This window comes from Melanostigma gelatinosum, assembly GCF_949748355.1.
Source record: "Melanostigma gelatinosum genome assembly, chromosome: 3".
NCBI classification, from domain to species: domain Eukaryota; kingdom Metazoa; phylum Chordata; class Actinopteri; order Perciformes; family Zoarcidae; genus Melanostigma; species Melanostigma gelatinosum.
The window spans coordinates 11,200,579-11,214,519 of NC_136636.1; the positions used below are offsets into that span (position 1 = coordinate 11,200,579).

Here is a 13,941-nt window from a genome sequence, read left to right on the forward strand (position 1 = left end):
TAAGCTGGATGATAGCACGCTGCGGGCAGAGGCAATGAGGTTTGAGGAGGCACATGTTGCACGTACGTTTATACTTATTTAAAACATACAAGGCAATATTTAAGTATATTAAAGTGAATTTACATTTGTGTTTATTTCTTTGTTTTTGTTTTTTAAAGCACGAGTCTCTTCGGCTGGCTGGATGCACACCTTGCCTGAAGTGGACCAGAGGTGGATATCGAAGGCCCTGTTCAGGTGGACAGCACAATGGCATCCTGCGCAGGGTGGACAGACTTTACCCTCCACAGGTGCCACTGAAGACCAGTAATTATCCTCCACTGGAAAATTACTTTGGCCATCCCCTGCTGCTCTGGAAGCCATGAAAGCTGTGGAAAGTCAAGCTAACCTGTCCGCATCGTGTCATATAGAAGTCATTGTTAGGGACAACAAGCCGTTTATCCACCCTCTACCACCACATTAATGAACAGCTATATGGTCCAACTGATGCACTTCACACATCTTGATGTCTTTGACGAGAAATCTTTACTTGTAATACTTTTTTGTTTCTTTTTACTTATTCAATAATTGTCAGTTATCTGACATATGTCGAGTCAAATGTCAAGAATCACAAGGAGATGGACACAATTAATCATTGTTTTTGCAAATGCTAGTTAGCCTTGGCCTTTGGAGATTTTGGAGCATTGCCCAATAGATCCATCATCATGTGATATCTGTGGGTTATACTAGAACACAACCCTTTTTAAGATGGAAAGTTCTCAGCAATGACGTGACATTAGTTGACAATTGTATTTTGGTGGCGGCCAGTGAGCTCAGCAGTGTGGCTGATCAACTGGCTCTTGGAATTATTGAGCAGGTATATATTAGACTCCAAAAGAGGAATCAATGGCGAGTCATCTATAAAGCAAGACCAAAACTAGCTGTGAGATAGCAAGTCCCTTTTGAAAAGAGTAAACTGACATTTATTCTGTCATGGATCAGAAACAGAAGAGGCTTTGTGATTTGAATCACATCTGTTTTATTCAAGCAAAAGGCATTTAGGGCCAAAGAGTAGAATTGCACTTATTTCCAAATGCAAGCTCAGTGGTTAGACATGAGCAAGGGTTGGAAGTTACGGGATCTGACATTGCTGGAGTAGACATGAGACGATGACAATTCCTCACAGCTGCGATAAAAAGTTTGGTCTGCAAAAGCATTTTCAGTGGCCTTTGAAAATGTTAAGTGTCCTTAATGGCTATATCTATATAACTATACTCTAAAAATGTCAAAAGAGCCCATGTTATTGTTTTGTATAGTGCTCATTGTAATTACCAGTTTCACACACACTGAAGGCCAATGTCTTAAAGACATCTGAAAAACACAACATCAACAGTGATAATTCCAGCAATGAAATTCCAGGCAAAGCGAAATGAAAGTACAAATGAATTCCAAACAGTTTTATCTCCTTAAAATACATTTATTTCAATAGGATGGAGGCCACAGCAGGGAATGCAATCATCCAGTGTTGGTATACAACACCGTCATTGCCCAACAAAGTCTTTGTCTACACTCAAATCATATGATGCTCAGCAGCAGTGAGACAAAACGACTACAGAAAAAAAGCTTTTGTTAGAGGAATATTAAAATGTCACAAGTGAGAAGTACATCGTTTTGATCAGCTGGGATAGATGCCAGTGTGACTAAACGGAAGACTTTACTAAACGTTAATACACTCAGCGGAATAAGCAAGAAGCACAGTAATCGTTTTGACAGTTCAGAAGGCACTACACTTTAATTGGCTGGATTATATGATAAATAAGGCGTGGCTGTATTTCGGCAGTTCTCCATTGGAGATACCCAATAAGGCATCTGTCTAACACCATATTTTCTTACTTTTAAGGCTTTAATATATCACGAAGGCAAACTTTCTGGCACAGCATTGAGAGCAGCTGATTGAGCCAAGTCGCCAATTTGAACCCAGTGTAGCACTTTTTCTTTTTTAAACTTCATGGCAGTTTGTCTAGCATCGCCTCGCTGTGAGGCTGTAGGTCTTAACGTATAGGCACTTATCTAAACATAGACTGTTTCTTAATGAAGTTCTACCTGGAAGGTAACAGTGTGTTACTGGTTAGCTGATTTGTTGTGAGGTGACCAATGAAATTCCTCTTTATTCAATCCAAAATCAAACCTCTTATTCAAAAAAATGAATTGGCACTAAACCAAGTGTATAAATAAAAAAAGGCATCAGATCCCACCATTACCCAGTCGACTGTAACCATTTAACTAAAATGGAAGGAGTTTCTGTCAGTATGCAAGTATGTCCTTCGACTTCCTCGACAACCGTTCATTCGATCGACTTCACACTTGGCTGGTCGAGGACCCAACGAAGTGCAGTGTGGATGCATTCTCAGTAGGTTAAAGTACACAATGTGTAGTGTATTGAGACAATTACCTGTTAAACTGCCCAACGGCATGCTGGGTACAGCTGGCTCTCAAGTCTATGCTTGAGTGAGCTTTTGCACCCAAATGATGCGCATACTCAAGCATTCCTAGGGGATGCAACTTTGTCATGGCAGGTGTACTGCTGAGAACCCAAGGAAGTCCAGTGCCAAGAGTGAAATCGTTGGGATGAGTGGTTCTCGAGAAAGGTGAAATACCGGCGGCCAAGCAATCGGCCCGCTGCAAACAGGTCTGTTTGGAACTACACTAGTTCATAAAACAGCTTTTTTTTTTAATTATAATTTTTTGTTTTTTAAATGGAGGACAAATATCTAAATATTGGCGTCTGAGAAGTACAAATGTGTATGTATTAGTAAAGGGCATCTGTTCAATGATATGCAGGAGTACTATTACAATCTAAACCAACACAGAACAGCAAATCATCAAAGGCACTTCTCATAGCCTGGCACACAAAATCAATGGCTATTAATAAAACATAGAAAGTAAATAGATGTTGAGGAGAGTTAACAACATTCTTCACTTCTAGTCCTGAGGTTGGAGAAAGTGTGAGTGTGTGCGTGTAATTTGTCATACAGTCAAAGATAATTATTTTTTATTTGTATCGATTTTAGTTAAGTTTAATTATCAACCTGTTTCTGAATGTTTCTGTTTTCTTTGGCAAGTGACACAGAACTCTAATATAAGTTTAAAGATGTCTGGTGTAGTAATGCAGGGTAACATACACACACACACACGGGGCAAACCAGGACAAGGAATGAAGACCCCCTGCTGGGAGAAAATTTGTTGTGGAGCTCAGTAGCCAGTTATCACGGGACGTCATCTTCTGAGACTTCATTATGTACGTTGCACCTCTCCTCTTCTTCATTGTTTCCTCCACTCCTCCGCCTGTTGTTGCTGTTTCAGGAGGAGTAACTCCAAACTGTGAATAAAGGAGTTGGAACGTTTTAGACGAAAGACTTAAATTAACTTATTAGTTTTACCAAGAATATAATAACTTAGTAAAGTATCTCCAATTCAAATATATTAACAAGATACTAACTAGACATCAACACCCCAGAACAAACTGAAACTTTTCTAAAGTAAATAAAACTACTCTTTTTAGGAGCAGAAACGTATTAAAAATCATATTGATTCTTCTGAAGTAACACAAACTGCCACAACTGTGGATGAAAAAGGTTTTCCAACCACCGGCCTGATACTCACTAATAATGATGATGATGATGATGATGATGACAGCTATCAGGATGGCCCACATCTGAAAGGGGTAATGGTACAGAATATTCAGTGACACACATCAGTGGTTATGTATATATAATGTATGTTGTGTAGGCAAATCAAACTATTCATTGGGTAAACATGGCAGGCCTAAGGGTCAGATTTTTATTTTTTAGGCACCTTGCAGTTCTTCCACCAGTATTTCCTTTTCAGCTTCGCTGCACTGGTCTCGAACTGGGAGGCTCCAGCCTGCAGTGCATCTGCTCTGTCATCCAGTTCAGAAAGCTTCTGGTCCCGTTCCAGCACTTTGTCCACATTAACACGCATAATATCCACCACCTACTCACACACACAAGAACAAAACACTTCAGTACTTTTTAGATTACTGTACCTTGGTGTACTGGATTTGAATGTTGGGTAATTCTGACCAGACGTCATTGAAGATCAAACAAACATTGGCTTGATAAGTTATTTTACAATTAATAGAATCAATTGGAAATGCACTTATATACCATGCAGAATGCTGACTTCAATATTGAAATGTGTTGAGTAAACTCTAACACCTACAGCTTTATGGACAAGGGTTCACCTAAAATCAGTCATGAATGTGCACGGGCGTATGCGACATGCTACGGTTAAAGTTCTGGGGGGGGCCAACATCAACAGGGCCATAATTAAGAAAGAGCGGAGTAAAGACGATTAAGAACAAAACCACAGCGAGTGTGAGATTTAGCAGACATTGTATTTCGAATCTCGTTTTTCTTTGGCATTTGAGTCGACATGTGGAGGTAGAGCATTAGAGAGCAACTGATTCCACGTGGCGGTGATTCATGACACTGCTGCTGTGAGGGCTGAAACTCACCCCACAGAGAAGGAGGCCAGAGCACGTGTCCGGCTGCTTTGTACAGTCGACACGCTGCAATAAGAAATCTACCAAGACTGGTTTACAATTAAAAGGAATTTAATCCCACCGATGAAAGTACATTATTTACAGTGAAGTACACTATTTCATGAAATATTAAATCAATAAAACCCCGTTTGCAAAAAACTCAACTCAGCTTCTCAGGTATAAAAAACACGTCCGTTGTCCGAGAGCCATCACACGAGAGAGAAAAAGACTTGACGTTAAACCACCCACATCCGTTCGAAACACCTCCTCTTTAGTTTATCCCGATTCCTATTGGCTTACTTTCAGGAGTGTATTCTGTCTGTCTGGCTTTCTGTCCCTGAGTTTACTAACACATTCAATGACCGTCAGTTTCGGTTTAATCCCTTCTATGATAATCCTTCAGTATAAACGTTAAACTTCTGCAACTTTGGCAGAAGCTTCATGTCTTTTAGCTACTAACCCTAAAACACTTTATGTTTATCTTAATGATGCATTCCCAAAACCCTTATGTTTTTGACTAATTATGAATTCTTAATTATGAATTATTGAACACTTTTATTATATCTACTAAACAGTTCTTTGCTCAAATTTCTTACAATGCCAAGCGTTACACAAGTCTCTGCTCCACAAAGACATTAAAGAAGGGGGGGGTCACACGGAGTGGCTGAAGACGGGAGGGTCAATAATAAGAGTGGCACAGGTGAGAGAAATGACGCAGATTGTAATTGGACCTCGTAAACCAGTACTGGGAGACACATCATACCTCATCCACCTGGGCCTGGGTCTGCTGCAAGCGCTTGTTTCCTGACGCTGCGCCAGAACCTTCTGGACCGGCTGCTGACCTGATGAAATTATGACAATTCTAGATATTAGCCGTCTGTGAGATTTCACAAAAAAATATCGTAAAAACAATATCTTGCACAACATGGACCTCAATCTGCACCTCAACTATTAAGACGCATCGGACTAACAACCGTTTGTGATGGGTAGACGCAAACACCCTAACCAATGTCTTGTCACACTCATCTTTTGGACTACCCCATATCGTTACAATTCCTTTATCACAGTTAAAGCCATTGTAAAAATTGTAAAATTGTAAATCACTGAACTGATCTCCAATTTGAGGGGGGTGGCGAAATACATAATAAAAAAGAACATCTGTGCAATTTGTATTTGTGCACCCAGCCCTTCTTTATCTGCAAGCATGCATCCAATTTTTTCTTTCATAACCACTTGGGAAGATTGTTTTTTAAACAACAACAATGTAGCATCTTTGTAATTAATAACTAATCATCCAGAAAATTCTTAATGATACTTAATAACATTTAGGAGGGCTAACGTCAGGGTCATATCATTGAGTCCGGCCTGCCAGTTATAGTCAGAGCCATTCATACATTGATCTGGTAATAAATTCCAGTCGGGTCAGCGACAATAGTTTGGTCATGTGTCATGATGTAGCTATCTTGTGTGTGTGTGTAATACATACACAGACACACATAATTTGGGTCGTGGCTTGTCATTAAGGGGTTATGGTGGGTCCCGCAGTCAGACCAGTTGAGAACCACTGCTTTACACAGTTTGTCATGACTCAGTAAAAGAGACCTGTGGCAGTTTACACGACATGCTCAGACTCTGTGCACATTAAAAGACAGCTGTAGATGGATCACTCCTTCACAAAGAAAACAGTTATTACTCTCAGCAAACAGGCACACCCATGAATACTAGAATACAAAGACAACACATTTACTATGTACTTTAATATAAATAGCTCAATCCTTATTGCAGAACAGGGTTTATTATGCCTTTTTGATAAACATGGGCTGAAATTAAAATATCAGCTGTATATTAGGGCATGAGGGTATGAAACAAAAGTGACAAAACCACAAATGGCTGAAGAAACCAATGGTGAGCAGCAAAAAATACATTAACATTTAAATGCAGGTTGGATCAGCTTTGTACCAAATCTCACATGAGGCTGACAAACCAAACCATCGCCACCTAAACTGACCTCTGACAAACCCAAACCAGCCCCCAGGTTTTATTGCTCCAGGTATTACAGAAAGAGGAACTTTCTTAGTTCCAAGATTAAATATGGTTATGAGGAAGCAGACTGGGGCAGCGGTAACAGAGGAGCTACTTCCGTAGATTCTAGAAAACACTCTCTCCAAACTACCAGTGAATTCGCAAACCCAAGCATTACTTGGGCTAGAGCAAGCATACCATCAGCGTGTTAGCTTAGCATCAATATGTGAACAGTCCTTGGGGTACAGTGCCGCATAATGACATCAGAAAACAAAACCTATTTGTCGAAGAGCCAGTGATCTTACAACCTGGCTGTTACTCGAGTGGCTGAGACAGTGTAAAAACAACACAGATCAGTTCGAGTGAATTAACCATTTGAGAGCATTTCAGAGGCAACTGCAGCTGGTGCCCCCTTTAAATATAGCACAAGTGTAGGAGTGAGGCACAACAGCTCACTTACATTCCAACTGTCTAGGTTTGAACGACACAGGAACACATCTCAGTCAAGTTAATGGAAATTGCACTGACTACACGAGTAAGTTTGACCTATTTCATTTCCTGCAGAAAAACAATCCATGATGTAACTCACCAAACACCAAAGTCAACAATGGAGAATAGGTGGGCTGAAGCTAATGTTCCCCCCATGAGACATCCAAGACCCCACTAAGGCGATACAAGTGTATTCATATGATGTTACAATGCTGCTGATTCAAAACAAACAACCCAACAGTCTGTTTCTCTATTCATTATGAATTACCTTTTACACCGCAGACATTCAGACTTGTCATACCATAAATAGCACAGGTGTATGTAACATGACTGATGACTATTCCATTTAAGATGAGCCAGCTTACACAATAACAAGGCCCTGAAACGGGCTGACATATTATTAATAATTACACCTGAGCTTTGTCAAAATGTCTGCTATGGAAAAGGCCTATTCACTGCCACTTTGTTCCAGTAATTATTGTTAGCAGAGTCTTGTGACTACCTCATCATCATTTCCCTTTATGCCTCTTGGCATGTAGGGCAGCAACAAAAGTCCTCCACTCCTGTCTGTCCTGGGCGAGTCGCTGGATGGTGCCCCATGAGTGGTTTAGGCTCTGCATCTCCTTCTCCACAGTTCTTCTCCATGTGTTTCCATGTGACTACCTCCTATCGCTGATAACCCTATAGTTGTAAGATGTGTTCAAAGTAGTACAACTGTCCAAACCCAGGGTAATTTCATGACCAACTGTATTATAGGGCTTAGTTTCGCTTTGATGTTTCACTGTATATTTGTTCATGAAAATGCACAGGGAATGGGTTTAAATGGCTTTATGTTTACTGCCAAATTCTACTATTTTATTCCCCTTTATTATTAGAATATATTATGAAATGTGTTATGCGTACCAAGTTGTACAATGTTTAAAATACAAAAGCAACATGAAAACAAACAAAACCTTACTTTGAACATGCATCATATTAGGCATTATGAAAAGGAGATGCAGTGCAGCGATTTAATCGCTACTTTTTCTGTGTGATGGCAAAAGCTGATATTCTTTTGATGTAAAGATGAGAGGTCTGATGTAATATTACCTTCCAGAGAAAACAGTATTTTAGTACACACTTTGAAAACGTAACTCAAGTGTTTGACCGCAGTCGTTAAACAGATCTTCCTGAATCAATTACTACTTATTAATGTATCAAAACAGGAAAAATATTGATATATGTCAATTTGGATTTGATTAAACTTGATTAAAGGATTCATGCAGTCCAGACATCACAAGAATCATGTCTCTAACACTAGATTATTGATCAAACAAAAAACAATTTCAATATGCAAAATCTGCATTGCAAGTTTGAAAATCCATGGAAAACTCCCCTTGACTTATCACTAAATCATTGAGTACAATGATTTAGTTTATAACAGGAACTATCTTTAGCACGGATTAACATCACCCAAACAGGTACTATCCACATGTGGACAAATTTGACCAGGGATGAAAAATTACTTTTAAACATCGAGGTTATTGGTTTTTGCACATCTACATGTTGAACAAACTAACGTTACCTTCATTTTATTTAGGCAGATTTCCTGTATAGAGTGGTCTCGTGTGACGTCACAGTTTAGCTGTCGGCCATGTTGGAGTACACACAAAGCCACTGGCATGCACGGCTGAGTCGCATAACCTATCGGTGGTGAACTTTTGTGCCGTCTTTGGTTGTGGCAGCAGAGCTGATAGAGACAATAAATCATTCTTTCGTTTGCCAGCGGTCATTACACATCAAGAAAATGACACGAAGGAGCTATCCAAGCGACGTCGCGAGAAATGGCTGTCACGCATCTCTCGAGATATAAAGGAATGGAATTTGGCGTACACTAGAGTATGTGCGGATCACTTTATAAGTGGTCAGTGATTTTATTTACTAATTCGTTTGTGAACAGTATTTAATAAAGGAAATATAAATTAAACTTGGACATGAGAAGGTTACCGAAGCTTCATCGGCCCGTGACAGCAGTCGGTGCCAGAGACCGTCGAGCGTGTACAACAGGCGAAACACATAGATGCAGCATCAGCATTGCTTGATATGAGTTTAACGTCGGATCATGCATATGACAGCCCACCAGCATCAGAGGATGAGGACGAGGATAAGAATAACCAAGCCAACCAGACGGACCTCGGTGGGGCCACGATTGCAGCAATGCAAGCTGAGATGCAGCGCCGACTCTCGGAAAATCTGAATTTGAAAAAGGAACTTTCCGATGAACGATCCATGTTTGATTCAGAATTTTTCGAAAATAATGATGAAAAAGTGAGATATTATACTGGACTGCCGGACTTCTCAACCCTGCAAATTCTATACCATTTTATAGAACCACACATCCCATATTCTACTTGTGTAAGGACTGGGGGTGTTCACGAGATACGTGTAGATGTTGGCGTAGTTTACCGATGGAAGATAAGTAGGATCGGCACTGAAACGATCTGCACTCATCGTATAGGGATCAAAGTTACCAATAACCTTCAATTTGGCCAGGTAGCGAACCTTTGATGCACTATCCAGTGATTCAAAGTATGGTATTTTCGCCGCACTTCCTTGTTTACGCGCCGCCATGTAGGATCTGTATGTACTCCAACATGGCGGACAGACCTCGTAACTAAGGAGATTGTGACGTCGGTGAGACCACTCTATAGGGTGGTAGGCTAATTAAGATGAGGGTGGGAATAGACGAGGGGGAAGTTAATGGATTTAGGGTTGAATAGGGATTGTGTTAATGATAAAATAAGTAAATATAAGGGATACAAGGGAATTTTCTTTGGCTTGCGCTGTATTGCTATTGTAACATGACCACAGTTCGATAAACAGTGAATGATAACAATAAAGCATCACTCTGTCCTAACTAGTTACACCACTTTAATTAACGTTACCGCCTCGTGCAATTATTGCCTAACGTTTTTAACAAAAGGTTAACTAAAGCATCAATACATTTCCTGTTTTTAATTGACACGTTAACACTAATGTTAGCGTTACTTTGCACAAGCCATTAGTGATTCCCAATGACAGCTGAAATACTTAAAAGTTTAACATGTACGTAGGCTACGTAGGTAGTGGGCAACGTTAGGGTTAACTGAATGTAAGTAGCCTACGTAGGTAGTGGGCAACGTTAGGGTTAACTGAATGTACGTAGGCAGTGGGCAAAGTTAAGTTAACGTTAGGTCAACCAAAAAGAAAGGCTAAACTAGCATAAAGCTCATTGTCCTAAATTACAGTTAATGTTAAGTAACGTTAGATGTAGACGTTATAAAAGCCAGCCATCGTTTCCTTCACTTTTCTTCTTAACCAACGTTAGTAAATGGTCGTTGACGTGGTTTGTGTTGGGAAAAGTAACCAGGCTCTAACGAAGCGGTAGCTAGTTTAGCCAAATCACCAAAACTAACGACACCATCCTAGCACTTGTTGCGTGCTAACGTTAGTTCCAAGGTTTAGGGCGTTGCTCTTTTTCTGTGATCCTGATTCACCAAACTACCCGGAAGGCCCGTATGTTAGGCAGGTTTCACAAAGTAACATTTGATTTTCTAAAAACGTTTGGTAGAAACACGATAGACTTACATTGTGAAATGAGATTTCTCTGAACGACACCGACGTTGTTTCTGGTATCCGAGCTAAAGTGTCGAGCCGTAACAGTTACTGTCGACGCTCGTTATGTACCCTTCCAGTGCTATCGGAAATGGGAGAACAAATATGTATGGCAACGATAGATAATCAATGTAATAAAAAACAGTAAGGTTGGAATTTTAACTTTGATTCGCTGTACCACAATGTAATTACAATTGATATTAAAATAATACTGTTTATAGAATAACATTTAGCATAATTAATATATGAAACCTACAATTGTAAAGCCAATTTCTCTATTTGAAGTATTCCTTATTCAAGGTGTAATCATGCACAAAGTAATTCTGTGGTACTTGATTCTAAAAATAGAATATCATCCAATAACCGGCTCATATTATCTGGCACATTTTGTTGTCAGATGAGAAGGCATTAGTATTTACTACTACAAAGATACATTGTGATCTTACGAGGAGAACCTGAAGGCAGCATTAAAGAGGCAGTAGCCTGTCACCTCTGTGCATAGCTACAATTATTGTCGCATAAAATTGGATTATAACATTAAAGCGAACTCGTACTTGAAAATATGGCAAGATGGAAGATAAGTCATACAAATAGAAGAGAAACACCTTAAATCAGTATATTTCCACCCTCCATTCATTTTATTAACTGTCCATTAGATATGAGGGGAGAAGGCGACCATCAACGCTCGTGATCAGCATGTGACATGACTAAACTTAACATTGTATATTTCTGATGTTGCAACTGCAAAAGGAAAAAAAATTTCGTTTTGCAAAAGAGTCCACATGGACAAAAAATATTTCTTTAGATTTAGTTCTTTAAATGTGAAATATTTGGATCAAGAAACAAAACTGCTGGGCCATTTTTGTTGATTGTCTTCATTCCTTATGCCCACAATAAATAGAAACTCAACTGAGTCTGTTATTCTTTGTTTCCAATATGAATAAAAGGCTACAGGTCAGGGCAAGATGTGCTATTTTTCCTTGCAGTGAGTGCGTTGGTAAAGTAATTAATCCGTGTGTTGAGGCTAATTCCCTAGCTTTTTTTAACCAGTAGATGGACTAATAATACCAACACCACAACAATAACAAAGCATACACCACACACAGGTCGAAATAGCAGAAGATAAGACTACACACGCAGCTAAGTTCACAACCCTCTGAATAAAATTGAATGGCCCAAGAACTAAAAGATACATTTTTTATACTCCCTGTGACAGCATTTACAGGTCATCACAGAGCATTAAAAAGGGTGATAAAGGGTGGCTCATTGTGGCCCAACATCTTACTTAGACCCTGAATGTTAAAGTCCTGTAATTAACCCATGAGGCCACAAAATGAGCAAATATGCATACAATATACATTTATTAAATTGTTCATATAAAGCTATTGAGAATGATTAGATGGCACTTAATGTGATCTTAAGCTTGATGGTAGGTCAAATGTACTTTGAAATATAATTATACACTACAAAATGAATCTAATATTGATGTACCTTTTAAACTCTTAAAAAATATATAGTATGTATTAAACAGTGTTTACAAGATATTCCCAATTACATTTTCTGAAAACCTAATTTTTCCTATGGATTAACAAGTCACAATTACTGAACTGTAGCAAACAACAGTGTCAAGTATGAAACATTGGTGTCAAATAAATGTTCTTTATTACCGTTCTTATTTTTGAATGAAATTAAGCATGCAAATAAATCCTTGAAAGAAATCATCTTAATTGTATAAATCCTTTGTTCAAAGATGCATATTTGAGATTATACTTCCTATTTATAGTGTATTGCTAGTTGTAATAATACAAGTTGCCCTCAGGATGCTTTTGGGAAAGCCAAGCTTCCCTCGACCCAACAACATAGTCGTCTTCAGCTTTCGCTCTTGGCTACATCCCAGATCCTTCATCCACTGCAGCTTCCTCTCCAGGGCTCTGCTACAAGACAAATGTGTTTTTAGGCTTTGCTGTAATAGCTTTATTCATATACTTTGTGTGCAATATTCTTTTTATTTATTTTTGAAAAACAACATATTATAATCAACTTTTAGTTCAGACTCATGAGTCCATATAGTATCAAAAAAAAACAACAACAAACAAATACAACAACAATATATAAAATACAATACGAGGACACCAAGACACAAGTGTAATCATTGCAGTTAAAAATATATATATATTGAAGTTAAGCTTCAAAACCAAACTACAACTTACATGGTTTATTTCTTTCTGAGCAGCAGCTCCATTATACAGCATGCTGGAACTCTCCTCCTATAAATAAGTTGTTATATTTATTCCATACAAGAATAGCAGGCTGTGGTTGCGATAGTATCCTCGAGGTCTCTCTTAAAAACATTTTTTAAATGGTGTATTGCTTGACTTTATGTGAAACAAAGAAACATGACAGAAATCCTACTTGATCACATTCCACCTCTCTGCTGACTTTCATGCTGGTCACCTGAGATCTGCAGCAGGTGCACTATAACAAAGTCGATGTTAATGGCCTGCCTTTACTCTGTCTTCTCATTGCAAGCCTGGTATGTATGAACACAGTAATGGTAAACGCCTCAGTGACTAGCTTGATTGAGTTACACTTTATATGGCTGTCGAACAGAGGAGTGCTTCTCCAGCCTTGAGTCAAGGTTCGGGACATGGTCTTTATTCCTACTTCCATGTGGATAGAATATCCCTCTGTACAGAGAGTGATGGCCCACTTTTAATTGAAACCTTCCTGTTGACATCGTCTATAGTTACTGACATTACACTTGTTTTGAAAATGAGAACCTCAGTCTGGATGCTTATTGAAATAATCAAACTTGTGCTTTGATTTATGCTTGAATTGAATACGTTTAAAGGGGAACTTTGTGAGATAATAAATGAATAGAAAGAACAGAAAGTATCTAATAAGTTCGATATTAAGACTGTATATGTCAACATGTGTTTGTCTTAAAAATAAAAGCAAACCAAGATAAATTTGATGTCAAGTCAATGTGTTTTCAGGTACATGTTTGAAATCCTCAAAGAGGAGTCAAAACGACAAAAACGGGATGATCCGCAGAGCGCGTAAATGCACTATTAACCCGCGATGCCATCCGCCTCGACTCAAGTTCGTCTCAATCCGTCCTCGCTCGTTAAATCAGTGCCATCGCCGCACGACGTAACACTATCAACGCATCATGCTAATGCTCCAAGCATAACATATGACACGTCCTCGTAGCACGTCGTTAGCAGATTACAATTTAATCTCATAATTTCACCGGA

The 13,941-nt window shown here is 39.0% G+C and overlaps 1 protein-coding gene across 1 annotated transcript; it reads right to left on the minus strand.

The window, feature by feature from the left end:
* Nucleotides 1-1,432: 1,432 nt before the first annotated feature.
* Nucleotides 1,433-10,769, minus strand: vamp3 (vesicle-associated membrane protein 3 (cellubrevin)). The gene is made up of 5 exons (XM_079265935.1): nucleotides 10,658-10,769; nucleotides 5,304-5,382; nucleotides 3,832-3,990; nucleotides 3,640-3,691; nucleotides 1,433-3,355 (listed from the first exon to the last, which is right to left on the minus strand). Coding segments are annotated over exons 1-5 (312 nt in total). The 5' UTR covers nucleotides 10,660-10,769; the 3' UTR covers nucleotides 1,433-3,335.
* Nucleotides 10,770-13,941: the final 3,172 nt, after the last annotated feature.